General features: G+C 39.2%; 1 protein-coding gene across 1 annotated transcript in view; it reads right to left on the bottom strand.

Annotated features, from left to right (window-relative positions):
- LOC146483338 (uncharacterized) overlaps positions 1-17,347 on the bottom strand; it is a 31,747-nt gene that overhangs the window by 10,774 nt on the left and 3,626 nt on the right. Inside the window, exons 3-16 of the mRNA XM_085106087.1 lie at positions 15,425-15,481; positions 14,053-14,124; positions 13,125-13,185; positions 12,179-12,378; positions 10,886-11,015; positions 9,380-9,478; positions 8,878-8,963; positions 7,504-7,569; positions 6,133-6,196; positions 5,403-5,438; positions 4,164-4,366; positions 3,016-3,072; positions 2,346-2,409; positions 1,067-1,277 (exon numbers count right to left, since the gene is read on the bottom strand). Of these exons, the coding sequence (XP_084962213.1) occupies positions 1,067-1,277; positions 2,346-2,409; positions 3,016-3,072; positions 4,164-4,366; positions 5,403-5,438; positions 6,133-6,196; positions 7,504-7,569; positions 8,878-8,963; positions 9,380-9,478; positions 10,886-11,015; positions 12,179-12,378; positions 13,125-13,185; positions 14,053-14,124; positions 15,425-15,481 (1,406 nt within the window). The remainder of the gene's footprint in view (positions 1-1,066; positions 1,278-2,345; positions 2,410-3,015; positions 3,073-4,163; positions 4,367-5,402; positions 5,439-6,132; positions 6,197-7,503; positions 7,570-8,877; positions 8,964-9,379; positions 9,479-10,885; positions 11,016-12,178; positions 12,379-13,124; positions 13,186-14,052; positions 14,125-15,424; positions 15,482-17,347) is intronic.

Genomic DNA, 17,347 nt, shown 5'->3' with positions numbered 1-17,347 from the left:
AAATAATGCAAAGGGCGATCGAAAAATGAACGGCCAGCGTAGTCGCAAAACGTTGGGTGCGTTCAGCATTTCATTTTTACGGAAGCAGTTCTCATAATGTCGTTCAAGGAAAATTTAAGTGCTGACGCGCATGGATCCCTTGCTCATATACGTTCGTTTAATTTGGGACACTTTCCAAATCGAATTGGAATTTAGAAGTGTTGATTTTTGAGGAGAAGGACAAACCAGAGTACCCGGAGAAAAACCTCTCAAAGCAAAGACGAGAACCAACAACAAACTCAACTCACATATGACGCAGAATCCGGGAATCGAACCCGGGCCACATTGGTGGGAGGCGAGTGCTCTGACCAATGCGCCATCCCTGGGTAATGCTACTGAATAACTCAGTGATCCGCCAACTGAGTTATTCAGCCAACTGGGAACTCGTGAAATGACCAGTTCAGATGGCAGAGCACTGCACCGGTGTCTCAGGGGTCATGGGTTTGAATCCTGCTCAAGTCTGAATTTTTTTCAGGCTTTACTTTTCGTGGCTAGCGCTGTTAAGCTGCATCTCTTAGGTAAACTGGCTCCTTACCGAAAGCGATTCAAAGCCCTTACGTTTGCAGCCAGTCTGTTCATTCGTCACTAGCTAACGTTCGAAACGTCAACTCTCGAGTTTCCTTACGGTGGCCAAATTATCTTGTCAACTTTAATAGTTGATGAAACGAAATATTCGTTATTCATTCCAATAAAAAATAACAAAATAACATTCCCTTACCGCAAACAGGCACAGTTTCTTTAGAAACTCACCTACTTATCTTATTGATAGATGAATTGCCTAGAGGTCGAATATAATGCACTTTGGGCGATTTACCTGTAATTTGAATTCTGAGAATGATGTATTATTGAGTGAGTAAAACGGGCATGCCTGGAAAAAGGAAATCCGAGTGTTCCTATCAGGAGTCGAACCTAAGGCCTTCCGATTAATTACTAGTTCGGATGCTCTACCACTGAGCTACACGAGGCCATTAAACTACGTTCATGGGACAGACATTTGAATTCCGATTCGCAAAAGAAGTCGACTTACACTGCCCTCCTTCCTATGTTGTACTGGACTTGCATCTGCTGCATAGCTGTTGACATGCTCCCGTATTTTCGTTTTACATATACGTACGCGGTGCCAATGAAACAGGCGACAACCACTATTACCAAAAGTCCCGTCAAGAGTATATACGGGGAGGATTTTTTATCTTCTGTCGGTGAGACTTGGGCGTATTTTGTATTCTTGGTTGGGGTATCTGTGGACAATATAACGTTATTGAGAATAATAAAGTGAGGGAAAGCATCTTAGGGCCTCCATAGACAAGGCAAAATGTTATCGATGACTATTTTCAATTCAATCGGCAACTTAATCGAATCGACAACTATTAGCGTTCAGAAATGCGTTTCCACACGCGAAAAGTTTAGTTGTCGCTGACCATTATGTTTTGAGGGAGCCTGGAAACGTGCTTTTAATGCGCATGTGTACATCGTGCAGAAAATGACAAAAAATAGGCTTTAGTAATCGATGATCATGAGTTACTCACAGACGGAAGAAAGTGAGTTGTCGATATCAAAAACTGTCACGTTTGTTATCCACAACTAAAGTAGTCTTCCCAGTCTATAAGACTTTCTCAACTTGCCTCAGGCAATTCAGCATTGCATCTTGCATGCTGTCTTAACATTTAACAATTGTGTATTGCATTAGCACCCCCGTGGTGTTCTGTTGATTCTCAGTACGCTGTTAGTGTGTAGTTGAAATGTTACAGCGGGATTATTGCGACAAGAGCTATTAAATAAATACACGGAGGAATACGTTCCACTTAATTGTGCTGCATAAGATGGCTCTATTATTATTTTTGTAGTCTTTAGATAAAATCCTTGACATTACTATTCACGCCATGAAGCTCCCGAGCAGTATTATTTTTTAGTTCCCTTCGTTCCCAACTTAAGCATTTTTTTTCCCTTCAGGTTTGGATTTGACACCCTCGGCTTGTGGATGTGAAGGGTATTCAGTCAGTCCCTCGCAGTGCACTGATTCACTCCTCACCTATCTCTCTCGTCGAATACTAGTGTTTTATCAAATTTCTCTAAGAATTCAACCCACTTGACAGGCACCAGCATTTACATCTGTTTAGACGAACTATCTTTGATTCCGTTGTATGTCTTGAACGACGCACAACGAAAAATAGTTTGTCCAGACGCATAATGCGTCTTGTGCACGTCTTTATACTAGAGACGTATGGTAATCAGACGAACATCAAATGTTTGCCCAAGTTCGTCCAGACGGATAATGTGTCCTCTAGCATAAAAACGGCCAATTTTACCTGATGTGTTAAAATGAAGTATTGCTTCCTTTCCTTTTCCTGATGTCCATGATACGGCTGCCACCTAGGATGGCAGAGAATGTAGTCAAAAGAACGGCAGTTGAAAAGATGGCTGTGAAAAGGTAGGGAAAGGGGACCTTTGCCGAAATAATAATAATAATAATAATAATAATAATAATAATAATAATAATAATAATAATAATTTTATTAATTTCTATTGCGCAATTATCAATATAAATTTTCAATTGCGCATTACAATATGATCATAATACAAATATATAAAAATACAAATGTAAATGCAAATTTAAATATATAAGTACTATAAAAAGGCTTGTCTAAAAAGATAAGTCTTGCCGTGTGTAGGAGAAAAATAACCAGTATCAAGCGTGACAAATCGATAAACAAGGCCAAGCCGCGAGATGAAGACGAAATCAAGACAAACCAAGATTGGTTTTAGCCTTGATCCTCAGATTGTCGCAAAATAGCCGTGTGTAGCCAAAACTATTAAATCTTGCACCTAGACACATGCATTTACTATCCGTAGAAAGTGTCTTGTGATGAATTTGAATGACATTAATCATAGACAAAGTGAACTGAAAAAGAAGAACTGAAAAAAAAAAAAACTAAAAAAAGAATAAAACGAGAACAACTGAAGAAAGATATTCAATACCTGAAAAACATAAGGGAATCCATTGTGAAGATCAACTAGTTGAAAGCTTGTGTTCTCCTGAGAAAATGCAAAAACAGTTTGTCGTTAAAAAAAAAAAAAAAGGAAACATTGTGTTTCTGCATGTAAGAGAATAAGGCTGCGGGCCAGTCTGTTTTGCTTCTTTTTTCTTGCTGGAATACTGTTCTTAGTAAAAAAGTAATGCATAAAAAGAGGGAGAGGAGACCAAGCGTTGTAGTTTCAATCTTTCAAATTCAAGGAGATGATAGCTTTCTAAACGGACTTGTTTTTCAATTGCCTGATTGATTTGAATTCTTTAATTTTAAGTCTAGATTTAAGGAAGTAAACATGTTTACTGTTATTAACCACACTAACAAAACGTTTACAACTAAGTCTTATACATTTGAGACAAATCGTGGACACCCAACGGTTCATTTCAGAGGATATCTCAGCGGAAGGCCATCAAAAACTCATTATTTCCTAAGCCCATTGACCTATGAAATGGTCGATAAAACATTACGTGCAGTGGTTTTAAAACCCGATAAAACCTCCTCCTTATTAGTATGCGTGTTTAATGTTTTCCAACGTTCAGAAAAGTATCACTGTTATGAACTCTCTTGACACACGATTTTCCGGGAATGTTTTTGAAGCCGTTCAAAAGACTCGCAGCACCGGTGTTTTATCGGATCTAAAACCACTCGGCTGCGCCTCGTGGTTTTAAATCCCGATAAAACACTGCTGCTCATGTTTTAAACATTCCTTAATCGCCTTAGAAATTTGGATTTAGTTTTAAACAAAATCTAAAGTTTTCTTCGTGAAAATGCCAGCTCAAGAATTTTGTGACACTGCGCAAATATCTTAGCAAAATGCGACGGTAAGGTCACGGCTAGCATTTTGGCAAAGTTAACAACAGCTAGTAAATTTAGGCAATGAAATTGCGTGCTTTAAAACGTTCTGCAGATTAATTAAATTTTCAGCTAAAGCATCCCAACAGATTGTAATGTATTAGTTCTCGAAAACATGCCCTCGCACGGTCTGGGAACATAGCAGATAACATTTTGAGTGTTTTGCCATACTGTTCCCGGTGGGTGCTCCAGACAAATAATTGAATATAATTATTATAATAATTACCGTAACTGCGTTCAACTTACTGGCGGTACTGTTGCAGAATCGTAATGAGGTTTGGACTTCTGTTTTTCTAATATAGGATTCTTCCACCAGTCAAGTTTGTACTCTTTGATGTGATTTCTCTCTGTGATGTTATGGGGCGGCAACCATGTCACGATGGCGGTTGAGATGTTGTGTGACAAGCGCGTGACGTTTACAAGTGTCAGGTTTTCTGGTTTTCCAAGTACTAGGAAAGTACATATCAAGTTCAGAACCATAACCTGATTAAATAGAGGCGTTAACTTGTCCTAATGTTCTGGTTGTTTGAAATTACTTTAAGAGAACATGTATAAATCTCGGTGTATATTTCAGGCTGCAGATCGCAGTACTCAACTTCCACCCAGAGTAGGGCCAATAATAATGTTAGGCGTATTATTTTCCCTCGTCTCTCCCTTTCCGATTGCCATTGCTGTACTGTGTTGAACTCGAAAAACTACCCAGAGAGCATATTCTAAATTTTGTATTTTACCCCTTCACTGAGAATCAACATTAATTTAGGCGAAGTTAATGTCCAGCTGACAGTAAACGAGGAGAAAATTCTACTCTCTTTTTCTTCATGCTCTCGTTCCTGACTGCTGAATGTGCGATTATTATTTCGAGTTTGACTCTTGAGAAAAATTAAGCTTATGTTATCCTCCCGCAACTATCACTTAATTAACTTAAAACTCAAAGCTACTTGATATAGTCCACAGTATTCTTTCTTGACAAAAGTCTATTGTTGAACTAACAATAGGCTATTGTTAAGAAACATAGCCTGTGTATGGCGTAGCTGGCGGTTTTGTTCGTACGGGGTCAAAACCTGCTTCCTCACCATACCTCTCGCGGCTTCGCCACTTGGGCAAACAAAATCACCAGCTACTCAGGCTATAAGAAACAATGCTTCTCAAACTCATTAAAAATTCATCAAGCCAAAACAAAGCAAATTACTATCGTGAAGGAAGTTTAGAAATGTGATCTTAATTATCATAAAAGTTTGTGAACTTTTGCTTCGAATTTCTCCAAGAATTATCAATAGTTTGAGAAGCTATATCAAACACCCGAAAGAGGGTTTCCTCCGATTTCCAAACACCTCAAAGTTGGTTAAAAAAAACCTTGGCTGCGCCTCGTTTTTCCAACCTACTTTTCAGTGTTTGCATATCGGAGGAAACACTCTTCCTCGTGTTTGATATATTACTTTAGGTTTAACTTGGGGGGAATTCATGAAACTGGCCTCATGTACTCACCGCAAATGTAGAACCCAGTCTCGTTTATGCAGCTTTCTAAGAGAGAAAATTAGAAAAAAAAATTAAAAAAATACTAGAGCAATCGATATTCCAAACATTAAACCATGAATACAGTATAATCAGAAAAACCTAAACCAGTTTGCAAGCCAACGTTAACTTTTAGAAGGAATATGTAATAACGAGTGATAATTATAAAAACTCTTATTACGTCGCTGTTTCTGTAATTTCACAAGTGCTTTACGACGCCCTTTTAAAAGGTATCGCATTAATAGTAAGTTATGTTATAAACGAGAAGAATTCCTGCTGTACATTAAAAACAACTTTAAAATGTTTTGAGGGAAGAGTACTAGAGAGTTTTCCTCAGATATTAGCTTTGAACTTCATTATGAAAGCGAGGCCAAAAAAGTGCAAACTTTTTATTATGAAAATTAGTTCTCGTTTATATACAAACGAAAGTAATTTTCATATGAAAAGCTTTCCACTTAGCCTCGCTTTCATAATGAGGTTCACAGCAACTCAGAAATGGCTTATTATGGACAGTCCGTGTTATTCAGCAGTTCATCTCTGATTATAGGATTTATTTGAAAGAAGAGTCTCTTGGCCGAGACGAAACGCCGCGTCAGACTAGCCACGAACAATTCACAAGTATTTGACAATTTTTCAATTCTTTATTGTATAAATTTGCTTTATGGTCGCGAAATAACTGTAATGTTTTGATTGTAATACTTACTTAAAGAAGGCGTCATAAAATGCGTAATAGTTCCGTTCTCTTCGTCAGACGCTACTGAATACACCTACAATAGAGTAAAATTATAGGAATAAATTCAGGAAAATGATTCACCAGAAAGACTAGAAGGTATCCCAGGTATGAATTCTAATTCTCAAGATTGTTTCCACAGACTGCAAAAATAGGCTTAAGTTCCCATGGATAAATTTTTCCTCGACTAAGTTTACTCCACCACTGAATTACCAGTATCAGTATTTGATAAAAAAAAAAAATGTTTGGTGTTTCGTTAGAGTTAATTTAATGTTAATGTTATATCTTGTAATAGATGGTTTATATAGGAATGGTGCTCTTTTTCGTTATTTAGCCATCCATTATCCATCCACCAGTCTACGATACTTATATTTTTATATCATATACATGTGTTTGTAATTAGTTTTAACATTTACCTATTTATATATTTCTCTGTAAAATACGCAATTCAGTCTAATGACTGCGATGTATTTTTGAATAAACAGTCTTTTCTATTCCATTCTATTCTATGTTTGCATGCACGCATCCGTCCGCCCATTCAGCCAGCCAGACGTCTGGTATATCAAAGTGCTACTGTGATCAAAATTTTACCTTTCCAGTTTTATCTTCAGCACTCGAAAGTATAGAGGGAACTCAGGTACTACCCATGACAAATTTTAAGTTGTAATTCCAACGGGAAGCTTGATTATTTCAAGCGTAATTTCCACATTCGTTTTGCCGCCATTACTCAATTTATAAATGTCCGCGAACCAGACGGAGAGGTGGGCCGAGTAGAATGTGACGTCATGTTAGCCCTTCACTACACTGAAAATCATCCCCATTGTCTTCAAAACTACCTCTCGCGTTAGAACTGAAATCAGAGCGATATTCGGTAGAAGTAGGGGAAGAACTTAAGTATTTCGTCTGCTTCGCTTTTTGAGGCAACCAAGATGATAAGATGACGTCACGAGAGAGAAGCCGTTGCACAAAATTTGTGGCTCAAATAGGACGCATGGCGGACGCATCTTACGCACTTTCGGGCAGCCTTTTTGAAGGGTATACTTTTGTCAGGTTGGTCTGAATTATATTTTTTTTCTTACAGTTTAAGGTCCAAATATTACCATGAAGCCCAAAAATCTCATTAATTTTTTTTTTAGATTTTCGTCGCAGTAGCACTTTAAGGGATTCTTGTCAAACTTTGCGGCTAGCATTCTCGCTGTTATTGTCCCCTTGCGAGTGGAAAAAAGCCAGGGGTAGCGGTATCACAAAGCAAGGAGTTCAGATGAAATAAGGTATTGTCGACTCTTTGACAACGAGCGTTATAACGTCTGTCAGTAATGAGCCGTGGTCTTGCAAAACACTCACTTTTAAGGTGTAGTTAACTTCAGGCATCAAATCCTTCATGACATAGTGAAGTGGACTTGAGTATTGCTAGTGGAATAAAAAACAAACAAACAAACAAAGTTAAGACTGATACATTAGAGCTATACGCATTCTTTTTACAATTTATGGAATGACATCAAACGTCAAAACAGGGCGTTAAATCAGCTGTAATGAGAGATAAGGAAAGAATGAACAGAAAAAGGTTGATTCAGCACGTTGAAAACACGAAATATGCGGCTTGTTAGGGAATTTATTTAAAGTACTGGTGATAAAAATGAGCGGATCTGTACCAGAGGACTAGTCGCATTAATTAAGTTGATCAGGGAGTTTACTTAAGTTTGTCTTTGCTTATTGGTAATGTTGTTCTGGTGAAATGTCTTTAAACTCTGAAATTGGCGTTTTCAAGACAAAAAGCTTTGTGCTGCTAATGGTGAGAGCACGGTATCTCTCTTTTATAAGTGCATATCCAGCTTTGTGCTTCCCTTTCATACGCTCGACGCGTATGGCGCTGTTACTGACTAGGTAATATTTTTGCAACTTGCCTTGCAATTTCGTTGCGACACAAGTTGCACGAATCGTTGCCCAGTGAAACATGCCCTGAAATAAACATGTCCCGCAATGCCGCAACAATTGATGCGAAAAGCAGAAGTCGGTTCTACTTCATGCTGATGGTGATTGCAACAAAAACATTGCGAGGCAAGTGCACTTCAGGGCATGCCCCACTGCACAACATTTTGTGTAACTTTTGTCACAACGCCTCAACGAAATTGTGGGACAAGTTGAAAGGCAAATTACCTAGTGTAAAGGCGCTGTTACACTGAGCAATTTTTCTTGCAACCTGTCTCGCAATTTCGTTGCGCCATTGCGACACAAGTTGCACGAATCATTGCAAAGTGCACCAGGCCATACCCTGAAATGAACACTGTCTCGCAACGGGTTTGTTGCTGTTGCCGTTGCCGGCGAGAAGTAGAACCGAATTCTACTTAGCTTCTCGCAACCATTGCGGCAACAAAAAAATTGCGAGACAAGTTATTTCACAATATGCTACACTAGGCAATGATTCGTGCAACTTCTGTTGCAACAAAATTGCGAGACAAGCCTGCAAGAAAAATTGCCTAGTGTAACCGCTCCTTAACAGCGCCAGTACGGTGCACACATGTTGAATTTTAAAACACTCAACGCAAAACTCCTACGATTTCAGTATGTTTTGCTGTTAAAGTGAAAGCTTCCACGTTTTTACCGATTTGCTTTTTCAAATTAATGAAATAAACTAAGTCCACTGTGACAGCTGTGCACCTCTGGATACCGGGATAAATATATTTCAGTTCAGTAACTGTAACAAATCGTGTTACTTACCTTCTCGTTAATGACACTAAATATTTTATCCCATGGCTTATCCAAGACTGTGGCAAGCCAGTAAATTCTGTAGTCACAAGTTTTACCTGCAAAATGGTCACATATCTGTGTATATAACAGTTTTATAAAGAATTGAATAGTGAGTATTTATTTTAGTAATTTTTCTCGGAAATTCTCTAGTCTTTTTTGATAAAAGCGAAAGTGTATGCACAAGTCTTTTGCCTTGCACGCGTTGTATGTATCAGGTAATTGTGATACTTTGCTCACATTTATATTATCTAACAGCTATTCCGCTTATTCTTACTCCGGAATACGGTCAATCGAACGCAACCTAAGCTGATTTTTCTTCATAGACAGTGGGATGTACGATGGTAGCCGAATCGGGAATGGCACAATTCTCGATTCCTGTATTACAAACGCCATTACTTTTAAAGGAAAATAACGGTTGCTCGCGGTCTACAGTAGTATATAAACCAAATAGCAAGACTGAAATGTTGCTTACTAAGTGGGACCACGCTCCAGGTTAAATCTCCATAAAGTTTTGAACCATTAGCCCGGAAAGAAACATGAACGTCTGTGGGAGGGTCCAGAATGTCCTCATCTGAAAAGAAATATTAATTCCTAGTTACTTCGCCCATATTTGAGATTGCGCACAGTACGACAAAGTCAGCACAATTCTCACGTTCCTTAGCCTCCCACGCAGACGTTCTTAGTGGTTTGGTACGCGTTCCTGTAGGAACGCGTGACAAACCCCTAAGAACGTCTGCGCGGGAGGCTACAAGTTCCTTGCAATACTCTGAATATCTTCGGTTGCCTACGATTGGTCAAAATGTATCACGTGATGCATTATGCCCTGCCAAGCTTAGTTAACTGGGACATATTTGATGATACCTTCCAAGCGACATCTATCAGTTTTCACACTTTGGTCTAAAAAGTTGAAGATGGAGGAGGGTCGAACAAACAAAAACAAAATACAAAACCACTAGACGAGCGCGGAAATACCGTAATCATAGTAAACACAATAATTTGGCTTTAAGAATACGCAGCAATAAATAGTTTCCCAATGAAATTATCTTTTCCTCGTTGCTCAAAGTTCTCCTCAAGCACGGTTTTCTTGATAAAGACCTCCAGCTTCTCGGAATAGATAATGTTCGGATACCGATACCTAAGCATATTTTCGCACTAAAATGACGTCATTGTTTATGCAACACACGCTCGATTTGAAAGAGTTTCAATTGTTATCTGTTGCAGCTGTTTATATTACGGGAATGTCTGCCATTACTCTATGTTCGATCAGTGGGAGAGTTATTGAACGGGGGGAGTTAATTTCAAATACCTTAGGCTACTTTTTTGGGCGAATAGTATGTAAATTGAGATCTGAATTTTAAAATATTACTAAGAAAAGCTTTTCCATTTGCGACAGTGGTTCACTGTCATAGTATTTGCGTATTATTTCTCTTTATTTTCTTCCTTCCCTCTTTCGTGCTCCGCGCGCTCACTCCCTTAAGTCTCTTTCTCCCCTTCGTTCGATGTTCCTGAGTTTATTGCTTGCCCTTGCGTCAGTTTTACTTGTGACTACATTTGTCTTCCAATTTTCCTCTCTTATAGTTGTTTGGCAAAAATTAGTTTCCACAAGCCACAAAAAGGTTTGACAAATTGGTAATGGTAAATCGTTCAAACCAACTGTACATGCAAACGTACTGGAAGTAGTCCTTGGGTGGATTACAATCCCATTCTGTGGGGGAGTATAGTAAAGGTCCTAATTGCTGGATGCTTAACAGACTGAAGATTTTGTATGTGTGTAAATTTTAGTTAAATATATACATATTTCTACTTGCTGCATTGTAATAATGCAGAGATACCTCAAATTTGAGTTTTATAAACAAAGTTTATGATAATGATGATGATGATGATGATGATGATGGTAATGATGATGATGATTATGATGGGGATATCTTTCGGTCCTGTTCAGCCACTTGGAATTTGTAAAAAAAAATTCTTAACTCACCACTTAATGTCTTCATCCATTCGCCATCATAACTGGTTTTCAAGAGTCCTTTGGTTGTCACAACAGACACAGAAATTTGTACTTGAAAACCCTTTCGTAGGCTGCCTAAATGGATAGGCAGGTGCTTAAACTGCAGAAACAATTAGCTAGTTAGTTTTGTGAGTGCTAACAAGTCTTTTGATCATTTCAGGGGGAAGTTACCATGACTACCTCGTTTGGTAGTTTTGGTTTTTAGCCATTTTTGTCTGAGGTTGGCTTTAAGAAAAAAATAAACTTATCATGTAACAAGAACGGGAAATATGAAGGATTCTTTCAAAACACAAACACGCAACAGATTAAAATAATCTAAATCACAACAAACCCCTTTGAAAATCAAAGAAGACCATTTCAAGCAGTTGCCTGAGCAATTCTTAAAATTAAATAAAGGTTTATTATACTAAATGGAATAAGTTTAATGACCTTAGCTCCTACGAGTCTCCTGTAGCTCAGTGGTAGAGCATCCGAACTAGTAATCGAAAGGTCTTAGGTTCGACTCCTGCAGTAGGAGCACTCGGATTTTTTTTCCGAATATGCCTGTGTCATTTACTGGTTAATACGCCATTCTCATAAATGCAATTAGTGGCAAACTATAAGATAATGTCGACGAGTAATCCTGCGTATACCATAACATTAATGATTAATTAATGTCACTCTCGACTCACACATCTCTCAGTCTCTTCAATCCAAATAAAGCTCATGCACGTCTTGGGTGCCTATACGTTACTTCAGTGAAAAGCGCATATCATGGTACAGTTACATGAAGTACATGAGGCAAATTGTCCTTTCAACTTGCAACGCAGCGGTGTTGCGAGATGTCCAATTGGCCGACAAAATTTCGCATGCCGACAACCCCTCTTCCCTAATCGTCTGGCAACGAAAAATTACATTGCTGGCGTTGTTAGTTGTAGGAAAAGTAAACTAGTCTTCTACTTTTCGCAACTTTGAGATATACGTTGCAGTGTGTAGCATATTTTTAGCAACTTGCATCGCCCATCTGACGAGAGCATTTTGCTGCAAGTGGTGTAAAACGTTTCCTGGTGTAACAGCGGTTTAGTTTGAGTAGTAAAACCTGCTAAATAACCTCGTTCCTAATGATTTCACTTGTTTACAAGAGAAAAACCTTGGGGGCAAAGTTGGACAGTGATGTAGCACCCGTTTAAACTCGGAAGGTGCGCCCTTGAAAAATGCAGGTGAATCACTCAGTCCATTAAGGAACGTTTGGGCAAATGCTGCTGTAATGGAATAGTTACTTACGAATTTAACAGTTATCCAGCGGTCACTCTCCTTCATTCGATAACGAAGGATGAAACCCACAGGTTCAATACTGGAGTTTTTATTGACTAGACGAATGTCATCAAAGTTGATCCACAGGTCAGTATACGTGCGACAAAAAATATAAGGCCTTGTGGCGATTACTTTCCTGGTGTCATCCTGAATTCCATTCGAACCTCCACCTAAAGAAGGAAAAATTTCAATTGTATTAGAACAGATTCAATTGGCGGTCTCAAGTAACTTGCGTTTGCTTTTTTTTTTATAAGTTATACTTTTCGGCTACGTAGTGAGATTGGTTGCAATGGAGTACGGTGTTCGTTAGAAATTTAGAACTGCGGAACTGCAAAATGATGTTAGGATCTCGTTTTGTGGGTGTAATTCTGACAAGTAGATTAATTCCCTAGTATATTTTTTTGCGACTTTACCATAAAATGCAAATAATCGTACGGTGTTCGTTTTAGATTGAAACACTCTAGCGATACAACGGGCACCTTCCTCAATTTCGTACGGGATCCCTATCTCCTAATTAATTATAGCGCCACCTTCGTTCTCAACGCGTTTTCCTGCCTTTGGCACAAGTTGTGTTTTGATAGATTGATTGGGTTGTTTTTTGTCCGTTATAATTGGCCAGAGTGATTACTTCCGGTTTGGTTTCACTGGACCGGCTTCGAACTATAACGAGCCCGGAATTCGGCGTTAACTCTTGCCTCTTGGCCGCGTGAAGCCTGAAGCTGGGCCTCGTTGTGATGTCACTACGCGAAGGCGGTATCGAGGCCCCCAACGAGCAGGCAACGCATGGGAACGAGGCTGTAACGAAGACTTAATTTCATCGGGCCAAAAGCAGTTAGCGCAAATAATGCAGTGCTGCGATTCAACTTTATTTAAAACATCACTCGCCCCTTCTTGCCTAAAAATATCCGTTACTTACCGGAATGCACAACGCGGTGAAGAAAATTACATCCTTGCTTGCACGGTTCTCCCTGTCCAGTCTGAAAAAAAAAATATATATATATACCAAGTTATGCTTCTAGTTCGAAAGACAAATATTTTTATTGTTTGCTAACAACTAACACACAACACAAGTCTGGTACTCTAAATTACGACACGCGGATCGAAAGTGATTGCTCTCCCTACTACATCGTATAGTACCTAGCGCCCTTGGCAGCGCCCTTTAGATTAAGCCAGATTGAGGTGTTCACGTGCTTGATAAGAGGGAGGCCCCCTTTTATCCCTAAAAAAGCATCTAGCTGGTTTTCCTTTTTTTGCATCTTTACTAAATCTGCTGAATTTGTTTCTCAGTTGATTGCTATTTTTGGAGGATATCAAGTGTTGTGAAAAACAACAATTCCTTAGACCTGGGTCAAACGTCACATTCGAACTTCACTGAGCGAATTACGTTCGACGTTTGACTTAACTGAGTTCTTCCGACTCAATTCGGATCGACCAACACGTTCCATCCGTCTGTTTCAGACGGATAGAACGTGTGACTGATCGAATGTGGGATAAACGTCGATCTTTTCATGAATCGAACTTAATGAATAGATCCCACTGAAATCCCACTGACCGAAAGATTTGTTAACGTTGCTCTGAATTTTGTTCGTTTGACCCAGTGGTTGGAGCTTTACCAAACTGGGGCGACCCAAATTGCAAATAGGTTCATCTCATGCGAAGTTCGACCGGCGATTGATCCGGGCCTTCCCAGGGAAGTCTGTGTTCGTGCATGCATCATCATGATGCTTGGAGGTTTGTGCAACGAGACAAATGTTTATGCTTCTATACGCACGATTTGTGTACCAGCAAATTATTACTAGCCGATCGAGGAAGTGTGAACCTTTCCTTTCAAGTGAGGGGCTTACCTTATTGCACTGAGCTACGCACTCAGGGAAACCTTTAACCTCTGAAGAGTTAAACTTTGATGGGCTTAAACACTGCAACAAAAGACAGAGTGAAATGAAGCAAGTGAGGTACTGTACATACACTGCATGCACTTGGTGACATTCGTTTGAGGCGGGGAATTAGTACTATGACAAGAACTCGTCTAAGAAGGAAAACGTCCAACATATTATCTTTTTTGTGACGGGTAACTTTCTGACCAACATGAATTCGGAATAGGAATACATACAACAATGACAAGAAATCCCTTCTTAGAGGTTTTAGGAGTTATTGGAGTACACAAAAGACTCTCCATATGTCATGTGTCAGCGAATGTTTGCAGAAATTCCTTCTCAAATTACTTTAAAATAGAAATCTAACAGCTATTCTGCTTATTCTTATTCCAGAATACCGTCAATCGAACGCGACCTTAAAATAACAAACTTAGGGCACGTTCTTTTGGGACTATTCCGGAAAAGGAATAGACGGAATAGACGGTATGTGTGATCTTTTGGGAGCTATTCCGTTTTCGTAATGAACGGAATATCATTCTGTTCATTCTGCTCCCGATAGCAGAATGAACAGAATGGAAGGAATACGGTTTACTCGAAATAGACAGAATGCGCGTTCTTTTGGGAAATTTTTGGCGGGAAATCCTACGCGGACGCTCGTGCGCACAGACATAGTAGTTTCCAGGTCACCTCCGCCATGGGTATTCCGTTTCCAGATTTTAGGAGCGTTCTTTTTGAAATTGAAATTCCGTGTATTCTGTTTTTCCTAAACCGGAATAAAAATAGCTAGAATAGCCCCAAAAGAATGCACCCTTAGAAAAAGTGTGGCGCATGACGTTTCTGGATGCCAGGCGATTTCTCGCGCGATCGCGTGTTCCTTTCACTCGATAGGCCTTATCACGGTTTTCGACGCCATTTTGACGAGTAGGCAAACAGGCTTGAAATAATATATTTTGAACTTTCCATACATTTCCCTGTCTTTTTTTTTCCCGCGAACTATTTTTAGTAGCAGTTCACAGCTGGTTCACTATAAAGAAAAATGTAAAAACTATGGAAAGTTGAAAACACGACTGGACGATTTCTGGCACAGCTACATCCCTCCATTTTTTCCTTAAAATTATTTTCTTAGTGCCTAAAGTTTCCAATTCATGAATTTTTCAGAAGCGATGTTTTATGAAAATTATTTGACATCAGATTTCTATAAAAAAAAACACTGTTATTTTAAGCCTGTTTGCCTACCCGTCCAAATGGCGTCGAAAACCGTGATAAGGCCCCTATACATTAGCGGAAATAGAAGCGCCCTGCAGCTGGTCTAGCAAACCATAGATGATTTTTCACAACCTACCTCTTTGCACTCATTGCTGCAAATGTAAGGGAGAAGTAATCCGCCTCCTTTTGGCTCCTATGAAATGGATTAAAAGATCAATAAGAAAAGAAAAGAAATAAAAGCCGATCAATCGTTGAACTATCGAAGGATTAGTATACACCTCACACGTCTGACGGTGAACGCCTTGAATAGTGGGCGGAGTTTGCGGTCCACTGTTCGAAATCCTTAGGTTCTAGCTAGGGCTGTTCTTTATGTCGTTTTTTCTTTTTTTCGCATTACAGACAAAGACCCCTATATTTTCTCTCATTTTAGGCCAAAAACAGCAAAGATACATTTCAGTAGTGGGGGCTTGTAGGGGGAGATACGGAAAAATCCGGAAGAAGGGGGAGGGAGGGGGGGGGGGGCTGAAAGCAGTAACCGGGATAAGCAGATGCTTGTAACAGAGTGGCGACAAGTAGGAGAACTAGGAAAAGTTTCACGAAATTACGTCATATTTTTACAAAAGGAAAAAGGGTAGTGCAGATAGGGAGCCGCGTAGGGAAACATGGAAACAAGGAAAATGGTACTGGAAGCCGGCTGTTGGGATCCCTTGTCCTCACCCTCCCCTCACCCCCCCCCCCCCCCCCCCGGTGTGTTTCTCCTCTTCTAGTTGTGTTGAGTATTTCCTGTTTTTAAACCAAACTGGTGGACATCTATAATACATTAGTTCTCAGGTTTTGGGGCCATACACACTTGTATAACATATAGAGTATTCCCCCCCGCGGGAAAAAAATATCGAAGGAGTGAATGTGGTAGAATTTACTTAAGGTTTGAGCTGGCTATGTATAAAACCAGTATCTGATTAGTTTTTCTACAACTGTCAGTGAGTTGTTTCAGTTAATAGTGTGAAAAAAAATACACGATATTTGTTACAATTAAAACAGATTTAATAGGACATAGTACTCATACATTTTTTTAATTTTCGTTTATTGATTTTTCAACGATATACCCGGCCATTGTGCACGACAACTTATAAGGACAGGTGCCGTTTAAATCTAGCGAGAAAAGTATTTAAGGTGATGGTGACTGTAGAAGTGAATTTTATGTTATAATTTGAATAACGAGGTTGTCTTATCTTCTTCTTCGCATAGATTCCCATTATAATGTATTCAGAGAAATGAATAAGCTCTTTTTAAATGGGTTTTTGCTGTCGTTGAAGTGGGTTTCCGACTGTGCTTGAAATTGATTTTCATCAGTTCTACTAAAATGGGTTTGAAGAATTTGCACTTAAAACCAGGTTATTCTGATGGTCTCTGAAGAGTCTCTTGGCCGAGACGAATCGCCGCGTCAGACTTGCCACGAACATTTCACAAGTATTTGACAATTTTTCAATTTCTTTATTGTATGAATAAGTATCTCTTCGGATTAAGCTAAAGATTGTTTTGTATAAAAATAAGGCTTTAAATCTGTGTCAGTTGAGCTTAATTGACTGTGAGGTGGTTCGTACTGTAAATGATATTCGTTTGGGATGGGTCAGTTCACTTAAAAGGGTTTTATATACACTTCAAGAATTGAACTACATACAAATTAGTTTTCATAATATAGCGCATGTGGCGTTTCAAGTGCTTTTAAAGCTCATTTTTAATTTGCAGATCAAAACAAGCAAAGTTCACGGAATTAGAGATGCAACGTTCAACTGTAGAGCTACGAGCAAAGAAAACTGAGCCGTGACAGTGGAGAGGTGCCTGATAAACCGACATACAGAGCTATTCATAACAAACAGCAGCTATCGCTATATGATATTTACTTGTCAGGCGTAGGTTCGGTTCGAAAAACTAATCTAAAACAAGAAATAGACATATCCCTCCTGCGCACCGTCAATCTTTATTCGTGTGGTGAATACGTCGTTTTGTTATGGGTGGCACGGCAGTGAGTGCTGAATTTGCAAGGCTGAGGGGGCGG

This window comes from Pavona decussata, unplaced genomic scaffold (assembly GCF_977016875.1).
Source record: "Pavona decussata unplaced genomic scaffold, jaPavDecu1.1 SCAFFOLD_39, whole genome shotgun sequence".
Lineage (NCBI taxonomy): Eukaryota > Metazoa > Cnidaria > Anthozoa > Scleractinia > Agariciidae > Pavona > Pavona decussata.
The sequence above is the reverse complement of the archived record's forward strand: the minus strand, read 5'-3'. Positions and strand labels throughout refer to the sequence as shown.